Below are 13710 nucleotides of genomic sequence, written 5' to 3'. Positions count from 1 at the left end.
ACAGCTGTGAGGCCCTGTTTGAAGTTGTGCGCACTCAGCCCGGACTCGTCACTCAGCATCACCACCAGCTGAGTGTCGTCCGCGTATGAGACTATCGATAGCTCCCACCGTTTGGCGACCTCAGCCAGTGGTTGGACGTAGAGATTAAAAAGCGTCGATCCCTGGGGGACGCTCTGCTCGATAACCCGTTCGTTAGAGAGGAACTGAGGGGTAGAGACCCGGAAGGATCTTCCAGTCAGGAATGCCCTAAACCATTCAAGAGCCTGTCCCATAATCCCTGCCTCCTTCAGTCAATATATCAGGACCTCGTGTGAGACCGTATCGAAGGCAGCACTAAGATCTAATAAAATCAGTGCTGCAGTCTGGCCGGAGTCCAAAATTGTCTGGAATGTTCTGTCACACTCAAGAGTGCGGTTTCGGTGCTATGGCCCGCACGAAAGCCATGTTGGGAGGCATCTAGGGTATTATTGGCACAAAGAAATTACGTCAAGATGGTATTGACGTGAGACTCGGCCACCTTGGCAGGCCAAGGTAGCAATGACATAGGCCTAAAATTCTCTGGCCTAGTGGGGTCCAGTGTAGGTTTTTTAATGATGGGGGACACCCATGCCTGCTTCCATCTAGTGGGTATTATGGCTGTGGAAAATGAAGAATTAATAATCTCTCGGAGGGGTTTAAGGACCAGTGCGTCTGCTTCTCTGAAATGCGCGGGTTTTAGAGGATCTGCCGGAGAACCCGATTTAATTTTCCCACAGAGTCTAAGAAACTCCCCTTGACTCATGTCAGGTATACTCATAAGTCTTTGGGTTGGCTCGTCTTGAGAAGGGGTGAGGCTTGGTGTAGCTGGGAATGAGTTCTATATCTTCCGGACTTTGTCAATGAAAAAAGAGGCCAATTTCTCACAATGAGTGTGGGAGGCCATTGTCTCCTCGACCGCTTTTTTGGCGCTAAGATGCTTGAGGATCTTGAAGATGATTTTAGAGGGGTTCTGACTCATGCTAATCTCGGTGGCGTAGTATGCGGCTCGCGTCCTACAGATGTTTCTGTGATAGTTTTTTTGTATCAGCACGTATTGGGTCTTTAGCACTGGGTCATAGGATTTCCTCCATTTACACTCCGCCGCTTTACATTCTTTCCTGAGGATGGTAAGCGCCTCATTGAACCAAGGCCTGGACTCCTGGGTGCGCGCCCTGATCCAGTCTGCCGGGATCAATACATCCAGGACCTGGGTTAGCCAGCTACAGAAATTTTCGTAGCCCTGTTCAGTGTTGTTACTGCCCTTGGGAGGGTTAGCTTTAAGTAGGGTGTAAAAGTCTTCTAGTCGTAGCTTCCTCCAAGGGAGCTTGAGAGCCCCTTGGGTCAAATTCATGATAGGGGTGTCATGCATAGGTAAGACATAATCACCAACATATGGTCGGTCCAGGTCATGGGAATTGGCGCTTCTACTGTAGCTTCCTCTAAGTTAGTAAAAATAGGGTCTAAGAGATGTCCCCCCCTGTGAGTAGGACCCTTTACTAGCTGGCAGAGTTGGAATGCGGCTAGGTCGGCTAACAAGCTGCTGATCTTTTTGTCCGTAGTCATATCGAAATGGATATTAAGATCTCCAAAGATGTTAAAATTGGCGGTGCCTATTACTAAGGAGCAGACTGTCTCTAGTAGAGCTTTAACGAAGCTACTATCCTGCCCAGGGGGTCTATAAATCAAGATGCCTGACAGTTAGGTGGGGGGTTATCCTGATACTGTATCGAGCACATTCACTTCCCTCAATATCCAGCTTGGTAAACTGGCATGAGTATTGGGATCTAACCATCACGGCAATACCTCCGCCTCTAGATTGTCTATTCAGCAGGTGGGTAGAGTATCCTGTAGGAGTAGCCAGGTTAACAACTGAGTTCATGTCTTCTTGCACCCAGGTCTCTGTAAGAAACAGGATGTCAAGAGAGCGATCCCTAACTAGATAATGAATTTCCATGTAATGTCTTGCCAGGGATCTTGTGTTAAGCTGCGCTACCAGAATTTGTTGTTGGGGGCAGGCGGTAGTGAGAGGCAAAAGTGTAGTGGGTTTAGAGAAAGTGTACCCACAAGTGCATTTTATGCTGCCCCTCCGATGTTGTGGTGATGTCCTAGTACATAAGGCTGCCTGGGTGTTAAGATCTAGAAGAGCCTCCCTGGTGTAGGTATGACCACCCTTCTCCTCCCAGCCAGGATCTCTGGCGAGAGGCGACGTACTGGCGCGGACGGGCGCAGACGGTCTTGTCTTGGGCGCGTCTTCGGCGCGCCAATGGCGTGCCCGCCTCTGCACAGGAAAGGCTTTGTTTCTGGTCACAAGGAACGAATGCTCCCACCCCAGGTGTCCAGAAACATGTCTCGTGGTGGCAGGCTGGTGTGTACCAGTCAGGGAACACACCAGAGGCGGGACGTTTTTCAGGGGGCATCTCTAATGAGCCCTTTGAGTGCATTGTATAATAAATCCCACACTGGCATCAGTGTGGGTTTGTTAAAGCTGAGAAGTTTGATACCAAATGTCCCAGAATTCAGTAAAGCCATGATGGTGTTGTGGAGTTTGTAATGATAAACTCCCAGACCATATACTCTTTCATGACTTTACTGCACTTACAATGTCTAAGAATGGACTTAAACACTGTAGGGGCACAGTGTTCATGCAACTGTACCCTCACCAGTTGTATTGTGCACCCAGCTAGAGGGGTGTCTTACCTACTTACCTGTACCATAGACAGTGGGTTGCAGGCTTGACACAGGGCTCATCAAGTCAAAGTGCCTTACAAATCTGGCAAAAAGTGATGGTGGGGGGAGGGGGTGGCTGGGGGGAGTTACTGCACCAGAAACCCAGCTTCCTACACCTGTCTTGAAGATGAGGGGACTCTTCCAGAGCTGTGGGAGGGGTCATAATAGGGGGTGTAGTCACTCTAAGTGAGGTGCCCATTGACCTTGCCTGTTACTTCCTTTAAACGCCCACTTAAAGAATGAAGAAGTTTCCAACTACAAAAGTCGCCAAGGGGAAAAAAATCAAAAGATGTAGACCATGCACTGGAACGTCCAGGGTGCACGTCTGATGTCACAAAGGGGCTCGACTTGCCACCAAATGGTGGTTGATGCCCAAAAGAGAGAGAAAAAACAAGCATTTACAATTCAAAGGTCTCGCATTTGCGAGAGTTTAAGCTATTGGCATTGTAAATTACAATGCCTTTTATTGATCTGTTTTGATAATTAACACACAAATAAAAGGCATTGTCATTTATAATGCCAATAGCTCAAACTCTTGTAAATGCGAGACCTATTTAATTTCAAAGAAGTGGCCGTCATTGTCCGGGGCTGCTGGAAAGTGAAAGCACACATGGCGTGCTGAAAGTTGCAGGAAAGCATGTTGTGCCTGCAGTAGGAGAAACTCATGAAAGAAAATAGTGCTTACAGACTAAATAAGACATACCATTTTAACAGAAGTAAAAGGGTCAGTCCTCATGGGAGGTTACAAATGAAGAGACAGCGGTACTAAGAAGGGACTAACCGGCTTATTAACGAATCAGAAGCCAGCATTTACAATGACACAAGCCACTGAAACATATGGGTGGAGAGTGGGCGGAGCTTCAAGTCCATACTAGAATACAGAATGCCTTGCAGAGCATGCGCTGCCCAGGCTTGACCTAAAAAAGGACAGGCAGGACTCCACGGTAAAACCCACGGTGAAGGAAAAATATAATAATTCAGCAAAGGAACTTCTATATATAAAACCATTGCTCCAGTAGACTACATCCTAGTCTCCGTTGTAATAAAGAGAGCCAATGCCCCGGCATCTAACGGTCAACCACTCAGAGAAAGAACAAATTGTGGCTGGAAAGATGTGCCAATCCACTGCTATTACGGCAAATAGTTTACTCAAACTGGTAACTCAGACACCCTCCTTAACAGATTGGTCATCAACAATGGTAGGAAATAAAGATTCTGATGCAACACCTCCCGGACAGTACAAAAAGGTCTAAAGCTGTTCTGCTGTAGGGAAAATTAATAATGAATACCAGTTGAAATCTACCGTCGACGTAGGTGACACAGACAGCAGGCAGATGTGCTCCGGCACCAAACTTAGAAGTCACTCCTGGTTAAGAGTGTCTAAGTTTAAGCAGTAAGTTTAGGTATCTATTATTAGCATGCCTATTTATAGGGGCTAGTGGGGGAGTGTGTGTAACGGCAGCGGATGACTCCCAACAACAGATGATAAAAAAGATATAGCAAAGGCAGCTTAAGAGTGTGGTAGTTGCCAGGGAGAGTAGAGATCGGAGCAAATTCACCTCATTGGTTGGATTATTGATCAACATACGAGTTGCATGTTATAATAATGGTACTAGTTCGAGGCATGTGGGCTGCTGAATTCATATCTGTGCATAGATCGCCGCCTAGTGTTGGGCCCGGATGATTGCACATTGTTGTCCTGGAAGAGTCTTCGAAGTATCACGAGATAGGTGGCTCCTCCCTCAGACTACAGTGCGCATGGGCATCCTCTCCATCCTCAGATTGTTTTTTTCCGCCATTGGGTTCGGATGCACTTTCCAGCACTCCAAGTTCGGAATAGAATTAAACTTTTCAAAAAGGCCTTCGGATTCGTCGGTCTTGTTTTCGATCGGTACCGAAAAGCTTCCTTCATAATTTACATGCACTCCGGTCGTCGAATCGGGCTGTTGGGCCTTCTCGACGCCACGTGGACCGACGGTCGATGGAACGAAGTCCATTCAAATATTGCCCGAAGTGCAACTCAAAGTTCCCGGATACAGATAAGCATCCTGTGTGCAACAAATGTTTATCACCAGATCATAATGAAGATAATTGCCTAGCTTGTGCCCAATTCCGGTCCAAAAAGACCATCCGGATTCGGCGGGCGGTAAGGCAAGAAATGCAGAGGTCGGCACCGGAGCCCAAGAATATCTTCGACGATGAGGAAGAACTAGTTGACGCCGAAGACTCAGATCAAGAGGAAGATCAATACTCCGAGCACGACTCTGAATATTATATCGACGAGGAAGAACAAATCGTCGAGGTCGAGGAATACAACCAAGACATCGTAGCTGTCGAAGACGACTCCGATGACAACGGGGGGGCGAACCGTGAGTACACCGCCCCACACAGACACTAAACCATTATCAGAGACTCAGGTCGAGGCATCGCCAACAGGCCTTAGCCAAGATCTAAATACTGGTTCTATAGCCCCGCAATTCCGCCCGGCTAAGAATATACAAAAAGAGCCTTTTGAGACACGTAATCCAAAGCCGATTCAATCAAAACCGAATGTCATCGACACGACAGTCTTCGGACCGAACGTCGTCGAACCGAAGGTGATAAACACAAAGGGCGCCGAGCCGAAGGCCAGCGTTCCACATAAACCTTCGAAACCAAGGGCCGTCGACTCGAACAAATCCAGTTCAACAGCCGGAAAGGGACAAAAGGTTGTCGAAGAAGGCAAAAGGGCTACGCCCAAGTCGGTCGTCGAACCGAAAGCGAAACCGAAAGTAGACCAACCGAGAGCGGTCGAACCGAAGCCCATCCATCCAAAGAAGGGCATAGAGTCAAAGCCGCAGGCTCCGAGGACACCTCTACAGCCGAACAAGTCAGGACACCCAACGAAGGTTATCGAACCGGCAAAAGTAATCGGTCCGAAAAAAGTGGTGCAACCTGTAAAAGACGTCGCACCGACAAAACCTGTTGGACAGACACTAAAGCCTCAAAAGCAGATCCAGGCACCAAAAACGGTCGACCCGACTAAAGGCATCGAACCGAAAAAGGTCAAACCTAAAACTACGGCGCCAAGGCACAAGACTGTGGAAGAGGAGATCATCCATCCAGACCCCTCTACAGAAGATCAGTCCAAACTATATATTGACCCAAGTACTGGGAAAGTGACTGTTTATACAAGGAAGAAAAGACCAGTGCCTGCTGAAGACTTTTCTAAAATACCACTAAAAAAGAAAAGAGACTGTGCAACCTCTCCTATTCTTTTCCAACCTATCTCTCCAGCTATGCCTACTACTCCATATGCACCATACTCACCTGCACGCTCTGACTACAACCCAGATGTAGATCAGGACGCAGATGTGGGTTTTGGATATCCACAAAACCCATATGTAGACCCCAACTCACAGCCATGGTGGGGATGACCCAGACACTGATGGGGCTCAACCCATTACAGACACAAATGTATACCCAGTTAAGCCATCACCTACAGAAGACACAGTGGCTTTCAACTCATTAATAGACAGAGCAGCACTCTACCATAATGTAGATTTGCATTCAGATGCTATAGAGGAAGATTTTCTGTTTGATACGCTTGCAACATCAGAAAAGAGTGTCAAAACACTTCCAATGTTAAAAGGGGTCCTCAAGCACGCAAATTACATATTCAAAGACACTGCAAGGGCACGTGTCATCAACCCTAGAATTGAAAAAAGTATGGGGCTGCACCAGTAGACGCTACTTACATCAGGGGACAACTGCCTTTAGACTCATTGGTGGTATCCAACGCACGAAAACGTGCTAATTCACAAACTACTGGAGAAACTCCTCCTGATAAGGAGTCCAAGATTTTAGAAGCATCAGGCAAGAGAGTAGCTGCTCAAGCAGCAAACTCATGGAGAATAGCCAATACTCAAGCCTTGCTGGCTAGATATGACAGGGCGCACTATGACAGTCTAGAAGGACTTCTCCAACACTTACCTGAGCCTTTCAAGGAGCAGGCAGATGAACGTATACAGGAGGGAAAGCTCATCACCAATGCCTCCATTAAGTGTGCTCTAGACGCGGCAGATACAGCTGCCAGATCTATCAACACAAGCGTACTGCTTAGGAGACACGCATGGCTTCGCATATCTGGATTTAAAAATGAAGTCCAGGCCACAATTCTTAACCAGCCAATAAACCCTGATTTTTTGTTTGGTCCAGCAGTTGACTCAATTCTGGACAAAATGAAAAAGGACACAGAGACTGCAAAGTCAATGGGAGCTCTTCAGTCCCAACAACACAGAGGCTCCTTTCGTCGCTCCAACCATAGAGGAGGAGCGCGAGGTAACACATCGCAGCAATCCTCCACATACAAGACTAATACACAATCCACATACAATAAAAACACAAATCGTGGTGGATACCGAGGAAATAATAACAAAGGCAGAGGTCGTGGAGGCAATGCCAATAGATCCTCCACTAATACCAAACAGTGACTTCTTGGCACTACCCCCAGACAATACAACACCGGTCGGGGGAAGAGTACAACATTTCCTACCAGTCTGGCTAAACATCACTACGGACAAGTGGGTCAGGCAAATTATCCAACATGGCTATAAAACTCACATCAACACCACCCAACATACCACCCGTACACCGTCCAATGTCAAAGGAACATATAACATTGTTGCAGCAAGAGGTCATCAGTATGCTGCAAAAGGGGGCCATAGAACCAGTCTCATTAAAACATCAAGGAACAGGAGTATACTCACTATACTTTCTCATTCCCAAAAAGGACGGGTCTCTCAGACCAATATTGGACCTCCGGACCCTCAACCACGAACATTTTATCAGAGCATTTTCACATGCTCACTCTGCAACAAGTCTTACCACTGCTGCGGCAGGGAGACTTCCTAGCAACTCTAGACCTCAAAGACGCATACTTTCATATACCAATACACCCTGCTCACAGAAAGTATCTCAGGTTTACAATTCAAGGACAACACTACCAGTTCAAAGTCCTACCATTCGGTGTAACAACAGCTCCACGGGTGTTCACGAAATGCCTAGCGACAGTGGCGGCACATTTCAGGAGACAACACATTCATGTGTATCCATATCTGGACGATTGGCTAATACAGGCGCCATCGGCCCAGCAATGTGCCAGCCACATGTCAAAGACCATTTATCTCCTGCACAGTCTAGGTTTCTCGCTAAACTACCCAAAGTCACACCTACAACCTTCCCACGTACAACAGTACATGGGAGCGACAGTAAATACACTAGCAGCAAAGGCATATCCAAACACAGCACGGATCAACGGAATGCAAACGTTAATCCAAAGGTTCAAACCACAACACTCATTGCCAGCACGAGTGTTTATGCAACTAATAGGCATGATGGCCTCGTGCATATTCATAGTCCCTCATGCCAGACTACACATGCGTCTGCTACAGGAGTGCCTAGCAAGGCAGTGGAACCAGGCTCAGGGACAATTAAAAGACCTAGTGTTGGTGACCAGTCGGGCATACAACTCTCTGCATTGGTGGAATCCACAAAACCTTTGCAAAGGACGACTGTTCCAGGAGCCTGTCCCACAAATAGTGATGACGGCGGACGCATCCCTGCTAGGCTGGGGAGCCCATGTCCTGCATTACACAGTCCAGGGACTATGGACTATACAACAGAAAAAGATGCACATCAACCTACTAGAGTTGATGGCGGTCTTTCTAGCCCTAAAAGCGTTCAAGAAACAGTTATGCAACAAGACTGTGTTGATCCGGACGGGCAACATGACAGCTATGTATTATATTAAAAAATAGGGAGGAACACATTCCCCACAGCTGTCGCACCTGGCTCAGAGTGTGTGGAAATGGGCCATTCAGAGGAACATGTTTCTCATGGCAGAACACCTCCCAGGCAAGGACAATCAAATAGCCGACCTGCTCAGCAGGCACAGTCAACAGATGCACGAATGGGAGATTCACCCCAATGTGCTCCAACCATTCTTCCGGCAGTGGGGACAACCGGAAATAGATCTGTTTGCCACAAGCGAAAACGCAAAATGCCAGTACTTTGCCGCCAGGTTCCCACATCCGCAGTCGCAGGGCAATGCGATATGGATGAACTGGTCAGGCAAATTTGCGTACGCTTTTCCCCCAGCTCCATTAATACCGCTAGTGGCACGCTGACGCTAATCCTAGTTGCTCCCACATGGGCGAGGCAACCATGGTACACAACGTTCCTAGAACTGTCAGTGGTGCCTCATCAAAGACTGCGACTCACACCCAGTCTTCTAACTCAGAGCCATGGCGAAATCCAACACCCAGACCCGCAACAGCTGAACCTGGCGATCTAGCTCCTGAAATCCTAGAGTTTGGATACATAAACTTGCATCCAGACTGCATGAATATTATCAAAGAGGCAAGAAGACCCACTACCAGGGCATGTTATGCAGCTAAGTGGAAACGTTTCGTAATTTACTGCAGTAACAACGATATAAACCCATTGGATGCTTCTACGCAAAACATCATTTGCTATCTCTTGCATCTACAACGTTGCAATTTAGCCTACTCATCCATCAGGATACATTTAGCTGCTTTAGCAGCATATCTCCAAAACAGGCAACACCTTTCACTGTTCAGAGTGCCAGCAATTAAAGCATTTATGGAGGGACTGAAACGAGTAATTCCCCCAAAACACCCACCTTCACCAGTCTGGAATCTAAACATCGTTTTAACCAGACTTATGGGACCACCTTTTGAACCACTACACTCATGCGAACTACAATTTCTTACTTGGAAGGTGGCTTTCCTTATTGCCATTACTTTACTTAGAAGAGTTAGTGAGCTGCAAGCCCTAACTATTCAAGAGCCATTCATTCAAGTACATGCAAATGGAGTAGTTCTCAGAACAAACCCTAAATTCATGCCAAAAGTGGTATCCCATTTTCATATAAATCAAACAATAGAACTGCCAGTGTTCTTTCAAAATCCACAGAGAGTAGCTGAAAGGGCCTTGCGTACTCTAGATGTCAAGAGAGCCCTGCTATACTATATAGATAGAACTAAGACATTTCGAAAGACAAAACAGTTGTTTGTTGCTTTCTCACCGCAACACAAAGGCAACCCTATTTCAAAATCGGGTATAGCCAGATGGATCGTTAAGTGCATTCAGATATGTTATTTAAAGGCAAAACACACCTTAACAGTTCCCCCTAGGGCGCATTCTACACGCAAACTAGGGGCCTCTATGGCTTTCCTAGGAAATATTCCTTTACACGAAATTTGTAGAGCAGCCACATGGTCAACCATACATACATTTACCAAACACTATTGTGTAGATGTACATTCCAAACAGCAAGCTGCTCCAGGACCGGCTGTTCTCAAAACTCTTTTTCAGACTGCTGCAGCTGACACAGGCAGCCACCGCTAGGGGAGATACTGCTATACATTCTATGCACAGATATGAATTCAGCAGCCCACATGGCTCGAACGGAATATGCTACTTACCAGTATGCATCTGTTTTTGGCATGTAGGGCTGCTGACATTCATATCGCCCACCCGCCTCCCCGGTGCCTGTCGCAGCTGTAGCATTCACTCTTTGCATGGACATCTCTTACTGTACTACACTCCATCTCTGCCACAATGGCGAAAAACAATCTGAGGGTGGAGAGGATGCCAATCCGCACTGTAGTCCGAGGGAGGAGCCACCTATCTCGTGATACTTCAAAGACTCTTCCAGGACAACAATGTGCAATCATCCGGACCCAACACTAGGCGGCGATCTATGCACAGATATGAATGTCAGCAGCCCTACATGCCAAGAACAGATGCATACTGGTAAGTAGCATATTCCTTTTTCCTTGTCGAAGGAAAATAATTTGAAAGGGTAATTTTTTACTAACTTTTGTAGTGTAAACTGTTGTCTTTAGTCACATGCTGTGCATAATTCCACCATCTAGTGGTCTAGACCGAATGTATTTGTATTTGGAGTCTTCCATGAAAAACTGGTCAAACTTTGGAGGCACGTATGTATCCAGAATTTGAGAAATGTTTCAACTTCTTTAACACCTTAACTGCTTCGAACGTTCAGCGCCAGTGCTGAACGTTCGAAGAAACGGGTGGGGCCGCGTCAGCCGTTGGACGTGCGCAGCACCAGGGAGGTAGCTCGCGCGACGTCCAACGGCCGACAGAAGCACTAAACGGGTTAAACCTTGGATAGTCTAGATTGTTTTGTAAATTCGTGCTTGGGTTCTGGCAGTACAGCATCTGTATACCCTCTGCACAAATCCGAATCCCTTTGCACGAATCCGCTCCTGATTTGAATACTGTCCCTTTGGATAATATTTTTAGATCCCAGTTTAAACTTTGTGATTTGCCTAACCCATAATAAAATAAATATTTGATTTTTTTAACTTTTGGATCAACACTGGGATTTATTCCCTGTCAAGCTGTATGTGTTTCTAAACCATACAACTTCCTGAGGTGAGCCTTAACAACTCTCACTCACTTACTAAAATGTCAATTCCAAAAGGGATTAAAATGTCTATCCAACGGGAGTGCAGGAGTATTGGTACCCTGGCAAACCAGTGGTGTATAGTACCAGCAGCGGCTACTGCCTAGCAGGCACAAGTACACAATCATTCTTTATCAGTGCAATAAAGACCTGTAACAAGTTTCTGGACTTGCTGCACACTAGCAATAGGTTTTAGTGTTGATGCACTTTGATTCTTCTTCTCTTCTACAGGTTATGGAGCAAAGAGAAAAGCTACAAGATCTGGAAAACCTTATTGCTAACTTGGGGACAGGTGAAGAAACTGTGACTGATCAGGCGTTTGAGGAGCGATTGAAAGATGCAGAGATGGCCATCATGGACCTACTCCGTGATGCTCAGGAAAGCAAAGGTACCTGCAATGTGTGCATTCTAATAAGGGTCTGGTGGGAGAATGAGCATCCCGTAGGCAGGGTCTTACAAATTATCTGCTTTTACCTCACATGGACAGTGTCCAAATTGTAAGGTGGAAGAAAGCGGTTCAGATTAATATTCCTTTTTCTTACTTCTAGTAAGTGGATTTTCAAAGTGCTACCCACAAGCTTTTGCTGGCCTCAAGCTTGCGTGCACGCTCACAGCCACCGTCTCTGTGATGCTGTTCTCCAGTACAGCTCTCTGGTGTGGTGCAAGAATTACTGTAACCACATATCATCTCAGAGAAGCTTGCATCCTACTTAAAGTCTAAAAAGGTCTCTCCATTGCAGTAAATGATAAAAAACCTACAACCTGAGGGATGGGTCATTTTGCAAACTATGTTTCAGACACAATATTTCTGTCAAGCTATATTTTTGCTGACATCTAAAATACAACTATGCCCAACGCAGGAAGCAGCCCGCATGTGTGGTTCTCTCACCATGACCCCTTCCGTGTACTCAGGCCAGCCTTAGTACCTGAACCTCAAATAACAAACGACCTGCCCGAACCATGACTCCTAGCCACTAAGTTAATGCACGTACTACAGAGCTCAGCATGCAGCTTGAAGCTCAGGGTTTGCAATGCTGTGGGGGGGCTAACTGAGAATTTGATCCTTCTTGGGTCGATGGACTGTGCTCTGCCTCTTGTTTAGCTAGTGAGGGGACGGGGAGGGTTCCTACTATTTGCAGCAACTAAAAATGTATTTTCTTTAGCCCTCAGTACTACAGGAAGATTTACAACTGAGTCACAGAGGTAGGAAAAAACAGGAAACCTGTTTGTGCAGTGAGACTATTTTTTGCAAGCTTTGTAACCTTTACAGTTAAACAAGAATTGTTTGTCTTTAGCACCTCTGTGACTCCCACGTTTTTCATAACTTTACAATATAAACGTACAATTCACCATCCATTAGTGTGAAAACCTGTCCTTTCTTTGGTCTGCGATTGGCCAGGCCATGTATATACGAACTGCATAGCTAATCACTTAAAAGGTCCCAAAGGCGAGACCTGTTGGCTATGCCAATGCTTGTTTCAGATGCCCTCAATGAACTCAGTATGAGGGCCATGAATTTGTGCATAGACATTTAAAATCACAATGGGTTATGGTAGGTTTCAGGGCTTCCAGGCTGTGATTGTGAAGAATGGTTTATAGTAACCTATATCCGTTTCCAATTGGCAGCTGCGGTACTAGTGCACTAAACTCCCCTCCCACTTTTACATAAAGGGTTCCTACTGGCAGTTTGACTCCCCTGTCTTAGTGAGTTAGTAATTTACGGTAGTATAAAAAGATCAGCATCGAAGAATATTACCTTTATAACCATCACTTTTATAGATGAGGTCTTAGATGAGGAGTAATTGTATTCCTTAGTTATCAACAATAGCATTGACGGTGATGCTCCTTGGGCAAATCTTGCAAAACGGCCATTCTGATTTGCTAAATCTCATATATAATTGAAGCTTAGACCTAAAGAAGACTATTGGAAATCAGGATGGGATTTGTGGTTCTCTTCTGTGCTCCTGGTACTAAATTTAGTAGTTTGATCTTAGCTAAGGAGTTATTGCTGCACTTGATGATGGCAAATGTATTTTCGGGTATTGTGATTGACCCTTGTTTAATGTGCCATACTACTGCGTATAAAATACAGGAATATATTTCTTTGTCTAACAGTCCTTAATTGTAACATAGTATTTCAACTGTGGTTTTTTTTTCCGGGTCTGAATACAGATTGTGATATTACTGCATTGTTATTATGATGTTCAGGATGACTTCTCTAGGGCAAGTGCATGGTAAATATTAGTGCATGGTATCCCATTGTACGCATCAACATTACATGAAATTGCGACATAATTATTTTAGAAACTGGGATGCAACCCACAGATGGGTCATGAGCACATTTTTTGGTGTATTCCGAAAGTCATAAGTAATAAAGTTGTCTTTTATTTTTATGTTTATCGTGTCACATTTGCTGTGCTAGAAGATAGAGGACAAATGTCAGGCTATGTGTTTTGTCAAGTTGGTGTTTA

General features: G+C 45.7%; 1 protein-coding gene across 1 annotated transcript in view; it reads left to right on the top strand.

The window, feature by feature from the left end:
- LAMC1 (laminin subunit gamma 1) overlaps positions 1-13710 on the top strand; it is a 365535-nt gene that overhangs the window by 262896 nt on the left and 88929 nt on the right. The window contains exon 18 of the mRNA XM_078643183.1: positions 11471-11627. Within this exon, the coding sequence (XP_078499309.1) occupies positions 11471-11627 (157 nt within the window). The remainder of the gene's footprint in view (positions 1-11470; positions 11628-13710) is intronic.

This window comes from Lissotriton helveticus, chromosome 1_1 (genome assembly GCF_964261635.1).
Source record: "Lissotriton helveticus chromosome 1_1, aLisHel1.1, whole genome shotgun sequence".
Classification (NCBI taxonomy): Eukaryota; Metazoa; Chordata; class Amphibia; order Caudata; family Salamandridae; genus Lissotriton; species Lissotriton helveticus.
The sequence above is the reverse complement of the archived record's forward strand: the minus strand, read 5'-3'. Positions and strand labels throughout refer to the sequence as shown.